Genomic DNA, 9,232 nt, shown 5'->3' on the forward strand with positions numbered 1-9,232 from the left:
TTCTCCAATAAAAGGAACCTTGGCTCTTTGAGAAATCACTGATTCTAGCATAGGGGCAGGAAATATATAAGACTAGAGGCCCAATGCACAAAATTCAAGCAAGGGTAGGCCCTCACAGCTGCCCCAGCTGCTACCTCAGCCCTCGCAGCCACCCTTGCTTCATCCAGAGGTTGTCTGGATGGTCATTCTGCTATTCGGTCTAATTAGCATATTAGCTCTTTATAGGATGAGCTTGGAGAATATTGTAGTTCTAGAAGGTAAGAAAGTACACAAAAACAACAAAAACAAAAATGAGGCATATCAAAGAGGCATAGAAGCCAAGGAAATAACTTCTAATAGCAAATGCTGGAACAAGTTGAGTCACAAAATTAATAAAATAGCATTAGATTACAAGCCAAAGTATAAAATAAGGTCCTACCTCAAAAACTAGAAAAAGAGCAAAATAAAAAGAGAAGGAAAAAAATAAGAGCAGAAATCAATGAAACTGAAAACATGAAAAGAATATGAAAAATTACCGAAAGAAGCTAATTCTTTGAAAAAGTGAATAAAGATGATAGACCTCTAGCAAAATTGACAAAGATAAAAAGACAAGACACAAATGACCAATATACAGGATTAAATAGTGTTTATCACAATAGATCCTGCAGCCATTAAAAGGACTATACGGGCCCTAACCGGTTTGGCTCAGTGGATAGAGCATTGGCCTGCGGACTCAAGGGTCCCAGGTTCGATTCCGGTCAAGGGCATGTGCCTTGGTTGCGGGCACATCCCCAGTGGGGGGGTGCAGGAGGCAGCTGATCGATGTTTCTAACTCTCTATCCCTCTCCCTTCCTCTCTGTAAAAAACCAATAAAATATATTTAAAAAAAAAAAAAAAAAAAAGGACTATACGGAAATACTAGGCTTATAAATTGAAAAACTTAGAAGAAATGAAGTAATTCCTCAAAACCCACAATTATCAAAATTCTGTCAAGACTAAATAACCTAAATAGTCCTATAACTTAATAAGAATTGAATTTCTAATATAAAGGCTCTTGAAAAAGAAATCTCATAGGTCAGATGATATCATAGAAAATGTTACACCAAACATTCAAAGAATTAAAACTAAGTTTATTCAGTTCCTTCCAGATATCAGAAGAGGGAATAATTTCCAACTTTTTAAATAATATGAACATTACCAACATACCAAAACTATACAAATATAGCATAAAAAAAGAAAACATCATATGAGTATCTCTCATTAACTTATGTGCAAAAACTTCTCAATAAAATTTTAGCAAATCACATCCAACAATGTATAAAAATTAGTAATATGTCATAATTTACATTTATAGGAAAGCACACTCAACAAAAGAATATATTTTTTCAAGTATAAATGAAACATCCATAGATATCCTAGATCAAAAACCAAATTTAAAATTATTGAAATCACGTAGTGTATGTTATTCTATAAAGGAATCAATATTAGAAATTAGTAAAAAAAAGAAAATAGGACAATCAATCCCTAAACACTTGGATTAACACACTCCTAAATAATCAATGGTTTAAAGAGAAAGACTCAAAGTATATGTATGTAAAAATACACAGAAATAAATAAGTGAACAGAAAACACATCAAAATCTGTGCCATGCAGCTATAGCAGTGCCGACAGGGAAATTTATAACACTAAATGAATATACTTGTATTCACTAAGCCCAGTGTTTCCAAGGTTCTTCCACATCATAGCATGTGTCAGCAGCACTTCATTCCTTTTTATGGCTGAATAATAGTCCACTGAGCATATATGCCACATTATTTATCCATTCATCTGTTGATGGCCACCTGTTTCAATTTGGTATTGTGAATAATGCTACTATGAATACTGGGGTGGGTACAAGTATCTGTTTTGGATCCTTATTTTCAATTATTTTAAGTATAAACCTAAGAGTAGAAATGCTGGGTCACATAACAATTCTAGATGTAATTTTTTGAGATAAAAAATATACATATTAATTGTTGCTTTAAAAGAAAAATCTATTTGAAAATTACTAAAGCTATACAGACAGTCCTCGGGTTAACTCAGACAACATACGTCATTTCATGGTCACGTCGCCATCTCCCATTTATTTATATATAAAAAAAAAGTTCTGTCATTTTAACATATGTACATATGTACTTTATGTTTTTTATTATCTATTTACCACAAGGTCAAGAATTGTTGTCTTTCTTTTAAATTTATTTTACTGTTTCACTTCATTACTGCTGTGTATGGGCTCATGTGAGTGATGTAGATGCTTATATAGGTGGGTTCTGACTTACGGTGAAAGACTTACAGTGAAAATCGCATTAAGTCGCGCCCTAGGAACAGATCTCCGATGTAACCCAAGGACCCACTGTATAGTCCCTATAATAATTCTTATTTAGTTAATGTCTCTTACCACATCCTAGTAAGCAATGTTCTTACCACTAAAAGAAATAAATAATCATATAAAACTTATTATTGTTCATGTATTTTTAAAAAACAAACACTAAAATAAACTTGCGAGGGAATAAAAAACTTCATTTCACAATTCTGCCCAAACTGGCCATGACCTTGTCACTCAAGCCAACACATGCACCACCTGCAGCGTTTCTAACTTTTTAAATCTATCTAATGTATTATAGAATCGTACACCTGAAACCTATGTAATTTTATTAACAAATGTCACCCCAATAAATTCAATAAAAGATAAAAATAAACAAACAAATCTAGGCAAATAATACCCATGGGCATGCCACCAACCTGATACGCTGACAGCTTCACTTGGTTCTGTAGGGAACTGCAGAGAGGCTCCTTTCTTTCTTGAAGAAACTCGAACTGACTTTGAATGTGATATCTGGCAGTGAGCCTAAAAGGAATACAACATTAAATCTACACTAATAAGTTACCAATTCCAATTAAACACATTTGTTTTTAAATTGGAAAGAAAAAAAGTATTTAAAAATAATAAACCAGCTGGTAGAGCTGTATACTTAAAATTGATTCAACTTTCAAAAATTAATATATCACATTGGAAAGGTCTCTCAATTCTAAAAGAAATGGATCTGTGTTCATTCCTTGCAACCAAAAGGTTATATATGCTCATTTGTTTGTAGTAAATATTATTTCTAGCATTACATGATTTTTATCTATAACTAGTATTGAACTTTAAATATTTTCTCTTTAATCATTAGTTTCAAAAACTCTATTTAAAGTATTCCATTTTGTAGAGTTAAATCAACCTGTCCCCTTAAGATAGATAATCAATAAAATATTAGTTTCCCCAGACAGCAATAGATGGCTTCGGTTTTCAGAAAACAACCAAATTTGCCAACCTAGATTAGAAACTTCAAAAGTTGCCCACTTTCCTGAAAACCTAATTTAAGTATTATTTTAGAAGTGAAAAATGATTGTGTTATAATTTGATAATTCAAATTCCCCAGCCTCCAATTTCAAATACAGGAAATGTCAAATCAAAATGTTCACAAATACTTCCAAATGTTATAGAAAAATCAATGGGAATATAAGATTCCCTTTTAAAAATAAGACAAACAACTAAAATGTACCTAACTACACTGTGTATTGCTTCCCTCATTAAAATATTAAACCTGGCCTGGCTGGCAAGGCTCAGTGGTTGAGGGTCAACCTACCAACCAGAAGGTCACGGTTCAATTCCCAGCCAGGACACATGCACGAGTTGTGGCTCGATCCCCAGGCAGGCCGTGCAGGAGGCAGCTAATCAATGATTCTCTATCATCAATATTTTTATTGATTTCAGAGAGGGAGAAAGAGATAGAGACATTAAGGATGAGAGAGAATCACTGATTGGCTATCTCCTGCACGAATGGGGATCAAGCCCGCAACCCCGGCCTATGCCCTGATCAGGAATCGAACCGTGACGTCCTGGTTCATAGGTCGATGCTCAACCACTAAGCCAACACGGCCAGGCAATTAAAATATATATTTTTTAAATATATTAAACCTGTACCAGCTTTTCTTTTTGACTTACCTCTCTGCTTGGTGACTGTAGACAATTGTCTTTTATTTTAGGTGTTGAACAAAGCATTGAGTTTGTAGAATTAGTGCTAAAATCATTGGCAAGACCTAAAAAATAGTAAGAAATTTTTAGGAATGAAATACAGTATAAAATCTTTTGGTTACAATTAAAAGTCTTATATGATATAAAGAAGTCTGCTGACTCTTTAAACACAATTAGCTTAAATGAAGTACAGACATCAATTTCAATATTCAAATGTTCCTAGAAGGAATCAAGAGATAAAAAAGACAAGATGTTGAAGAAATATGTGCCAGATTTTTTGGGGCTTATAACAGAAAATACGTTTCCATAATCTGTGTTTATCTCTTTGATTGGCCTATTTTCTTATTCCAATACCTTCTGATGCTGACAAGTATTTAGAAAAGTTGTTGCCATAATTCACCATTTTTTTTAGAAACTGGTACAAATAACCAAACATTAATCCAAGCTCTCCAGTGACCCCAAGAATTCTGCACATTTATTTCTATTACATGAAATACTTTCTTTTGTGTATAATAATTATTTATGCATTTCCAGACTACAGGAATCGACTCTAAATTAAAGATAATGACAATTGTTTTCATTTTTGCCAGTATTATCCTCAGGATACCGGAAGATTCATGAAGAATTGCACATGTATTAAAACTTCCTGGGGAAATATTTTGCAATATTTACATGCTGAAACATATTTGTTGCATCTGACATTGACAAATATGACAAATGTTTATCTTCATCCATCCAGACCCTCAAAGTCCATTTGGAAATGAAGCCTTACTTTGTTCTTCAAAACAGTCTTGTAAGAGTACCAATATGTTCTGGCCTTGCCTCATATTAATGCCAGGTTCCCTAATATGAAGGAAAGAAGGGAAAATGTTAACATATAATTTCCAAAAGATATTTGTTATTTAAGTTGCCATCTACTTTGAAAATTCTCTAGCTCCTTATTATAAGTTGTTAATTTACTTCATGGGGAAAATATCACCTTTACTATCTGAGGACAAAACAAATACTTGACAATCCAAAAGTTCCTAGAAAAACATGTGAAGTAATATGTCATTATCTACACTAATAATTATACTCCTTGATCAGAGAGCCATGTTTGAAGCTATTTTAGGTTATTGCTGTATCAAAACAAGAACATAAACTTTTTTGAACAAATACATTCAGTCCTGAAATGCTTTTTTAATAAGGACTCTACGGTCACAAGTACTAACAGCTCCAAGTAACACTGTCTTCTCTACAAGCTCTCAAATGCACTTTTGATTCAATATCATTAGTCTTAATGGTAGTTTATGAATCAGTATAAATTTTTAATTAAAAGTTCACATAACAGTTGTAAGAAATAATGTAGAAGAGATCCCTTGTTCACTTTGTTTCCCCCAAATTTCAAAAACATTCTGTAAAAGTTTAGTTTACTATCACAACCAGGTTACTGATATTGATACAACGCACCAATCTTAATCAGATTTCTCAAGTTCTACATGTACTTATTTGTGTGTATATAATTAGTTCTATTCAATTATCATATCTGTAGGTTCAGACATCACCACCACAGTCAAGGTACTGAACAGTTCCATCACCACAAATATCCTTCTACTGCCCTTTTACAACAATACCCACCTTTTCTTTTAGTCCCACTGAACTAGCTACATCTTTCTATTGCCACTTAATCCATTCTATTGAATGCTTTCTTTTCCCATGGCTATCACTCATAATTGAGACTGCTTCTTTCTGGTCCATCATTCATCGGGTGAATTTCATTTTTCAAAGCCACTAAGTCATTGCATTGCTTCCATTACTATGTGTCTGTTAATATGAAATAACTAAAATGACTATACTTTGTGGACATAGAAATCATTATTTTAGCTGGAGGTAATATTTTTTTCCCTCATTTAAAAATTCTATGTTATGGGAAGAAAAGTCATCTTAAATTTTATATAAGTTGATTTATAATCACCTGGAGGGCTGGCAAAATCTTCTTCTGTAGCCATTTTTGAGATGATCCTAAAAATAAGTATATCATCAATTTGGTTTCTTTGTTTAAATATATTCAAATACAACTTATCTTCAAAGTAATTTCACCCCCAATCTGAGCATGCCAGAAAATGTTATTCATTTATTCATCAAGCAAGTTATTGTTAACTGCCTATTATAATGCTATGAAGAGGAATTCTTCTCTATTTGTTTCCAACCTTTGCTTGTACTATTTCTTCACCCTCTGATTTACTCCATCCTCTTCCTCCTCTTCCTTCACAACCCCCCGTAACTTTTCCATCATCAAAATCCTAAGTATTTGGGCATCCAATAATTAAAGTTGGTTGACTAACGATATCCACTTATCTCCTTTCCCTGCAGGTAGAGCCCTCTAAAATATTAATAAAGAACTAAAATGGCTTAAAACAACAATGAAAAACAAGACCATCTATGGACACACACATTTAACAACTTATGGAAAATAAATGAAGCATGGTAACTGAAGAAACAAAATGAAAATAGTATTAGCCTAAAGTAAGCTCAGAGAATACTGTCTTTAATAAGGAATGAAGCTGATATTTCCTTCAGTAAGTGAATGGATAAATAAAATATGGATTATCCAGCACTATAAAGAAATGAGCTATCAAGCCCTGAAAAGACATAAAGGAACCTTAAATGCATATTACTAAGTGAAAGAAGCCAGTCTGAAAAGGCTACATCCTGTATGATTCCAAGTATATGCCATTCTGGAAAAAGCAGAATATGGAGACAATAAACAGATCAGTGGTCACCTAGGTATTGGGGGTGGAGGATGAATAGCAAGCACAGAGAATTTATAGGGCAATGAAAATACTCTGAATGATACCATAATAATGGATACATGTCATTCATTAGACATTTGTCCAAACCCATAGAATGTACCATACCAAGAATGAACCCTAATGAAGACCACGGACACTGAGTGATAATGTGTCAATGTAGGTTCATCAATTGTAAAAAAATGTATCACTCTGGTGGGGGTGTTGATCATGGAGGTGGCTATGCATGCGTGGGGGCAAGGGGTACACGGGAAATCTCTCTGTACCTTCCCCTCAAGTTTGCTGTCAACCTAAAAAATATTGTTTTTAAATGGTAAATTTTATTCCCCTTCTCTTCCCCCAATAACCTTTTTTTTATTGTGTAATATATGTGTTCACGGTAAAAAGTACACATTACACCACACTGTCATACAGCTCTTTGTGGACACAATAACGTTATACAAATGGGAGTCAGCCGATGCTGAAGATTTTCTTTAAAAAAAAGGGGGAAATAAAGTAAAAACACAAATCTAGGATAGGGGGTGACATGGGTTGTGTAATATACGGACACCATAAGCGAAGTCTGAAATACAGAACAGTGACTACCGAGGTAGTTCAGAAACATGTCAACAAAAAAGCGAGGTTCCCTCGGGTCCTTAGCTTGCACTTTCCCACAGCTGCCCCTCAGAAAGCATCCTCGCTACCAAGATTCGCCATAAACCGTCTGCTTCTTCAGATCAGCATGCCTGAAACCCAGCGCACTCTGAAGGCAGGTCTAGTTTCATGGGCAGAAAATTACTTAGAGGACGAGGAGCCGGAAGTTAGGCTAAAAGGCAGAAATCCCACGATTCCCTGCAGAGGAAGATGTCACCAGGGCCGCAATGACAAGAAACCTCGACAGATCAATGCACTAACTACGGCTCTGAGCACCCACTGCAGATCGCAAGCGTTCCGCGCGGCTTTCCCACCGACATCCCCAAGAAGTCACAGACTCGGCCGCGAGAGCCGGGTGGCCGGGACCCGCACTCACCAGCCCCGATGCAGCCATGTTCAGGCCGGCTCCGCTCGCGCAGGGAGTGGAGGGCGAGAGCCCACTCGGGCCCGACTCGAGGAAGCCCGGCGCTGAAACAGGCCGGAGAGAAGCCGCTGGCGGCGGACCGAACCGGAGGCGGCGGTGCTAGGGGAGGCGGCCGGGGCGAAGGGGCCCCGCACCCATTGGCTCTGACGCTCACAAACACAGGAGCCTGGCGGTCTCCGCAGTTTGAAATGAGCTGCACATGCGCAAAACGGGCCGCACGACCCATAGGCGGAAAGCCGTTATAGGCCTGCCCCCTCATTGGGCCCGCCCACAGTCCCGTCCTCTCAGCCCCGCCCTATCTTCCCCGTAGCCCCGCCCCTTCCTCCCGTAGGCCCGTCCTCTCAGCCCCGCCCTATCTTCCCCGTAGCCCCGCCCTTTCCCCTGTAGGCCCGTCCTCCCTCCCCTTACGCGGAGGCTGGGCAGAAAGCTGGGCGTTTACTTGGCTGGGGGGCGCTGGGAACCGCCTCTGCTTCTTGAGTGCAGTGTAAAACTTTTCAGTGATTCTATTATAGAGTAAAAAGTAATACTTTTATTTTTTGTTAAATGAGGGTAATATTTTCATGATGCATTGCCAGCAAATTGTCATGTGAAGCCTTGAAACCTGCTCAGCTTAGTCAGCTGTGTCATCCAACACAAACTGTGGCACCGTTCTGGGTGTTTTCTTTTCTTTACTTTTTAATATATTTTTATTGATTTTAGAGAGGAAAGGAGAGGGATAGAGATAGAAACATGAGAGAGAATCATTATCGGCTGCCGGCTGCACGCCCCCTACTGGGGATCGAGCCCACAACCCAGGCATGTGCCCTTGGCCAGAATCAAACCTGGGAACTTTCAGTCCGCAGGCCATCGCTCTATCCACTGAGCCAAACAGGCTAGGGCAGTGGTTCTCAATCTTCCTAATGCCTCCACCCTTTAATACAGTTCCTCATGTTGTGGTGACCCCCAACCATAAAATTATTTTTGTTGCTACTTCATAACTGTAATTTTGCTACTGTTATGAATCGTAATGTAAATATCTGATATGCAGGATGTATTTTCATTGTTACAAATTGAACATAATTAAAGCATCGTGATTAATCACAAAAACAATATGTAATTATATATGTGTTTTCCGACGGTCTTAGGCGACCCCTGTGAGAGGGTCGTTCGACCCCCAAAGGGGTCGTGACCCACAGGTTGAGAACCGCTGAGCTAGGGCCTGGATTTTTGTTTGTTTGTTTGTTTGTTTTTTAATTTTGTTTTATTGCTTAAAGTATTACAAATAGTATATATGTCTCCTTCCCGCCCCCCCTTGACATTCACCACGTGGGGCTCCCCTACCCCCCAGTGTCTTGTGTCCATTGGTTATGC

The 9,232-nt window shown here is 37.3% G+C and overlaps 1 protein-coding gene across 2 annotated transcripts; it reads right to left on the bottom strand.

Annotated features, from left to right (window-relative positions):
* Positions 1 to 1,191: 1,191 nt before the first annotated feature.
* LOC102423182 (centromere protein C-like) lies at positions 1,192 to 8,052 on the bottom strand. Of its 2 annotated transcripts, none has more exons than XM_006108880.3 (6): positions 7,835 to 8,052; positions 5,991 to 6,037; positions 4,809 to 4,879; positions 4,007 to 4,101; positions 2,761 to 2,866; positions 1,192 to 1,820 (listed from the first exon to the last, which is right to left on the bottom strand). In XM_006108880.3, exons 1-6 carry the CDS (start codon positions 7,850 to 7,852, stop codon positions 1,795 to 1,797), a joined length of 363 nt encoding a protein of 120 aa, XP_006108942.3. In that variant the 5' UTR covers positions 7,853 to 8,052; the 3' UTR covers positions 1,192 to 1,794. The 2 variants fall into 2 exon arrangements, with proteins under 2 accessions (XP_006108942.3, XP_023604996.1); XM_023749228.1 differs by lacking the exon at positions 1,192 to 1,820 and adding an exon at positions 1,872 to 1,919.
* Between the last annotated feature and the right edge of the window lie 1,180 nt (positions 8,053 to 9,232).

Source organism: Myotis lucifugus, unplaced genomic scaffold, assembly GCF_000147115.1.
Source record: "Myotis lucifugus unplaced genomic scaffold, Myoluc2.0 scaffold_4096, whole genome shotgun sequence".
Lineage (NCBI taxonomy): Eukaryota > Metazoa > Chordata > Mammalia > Chiroptera > Vespertilionidae > Myotis > Myotis lucifugus.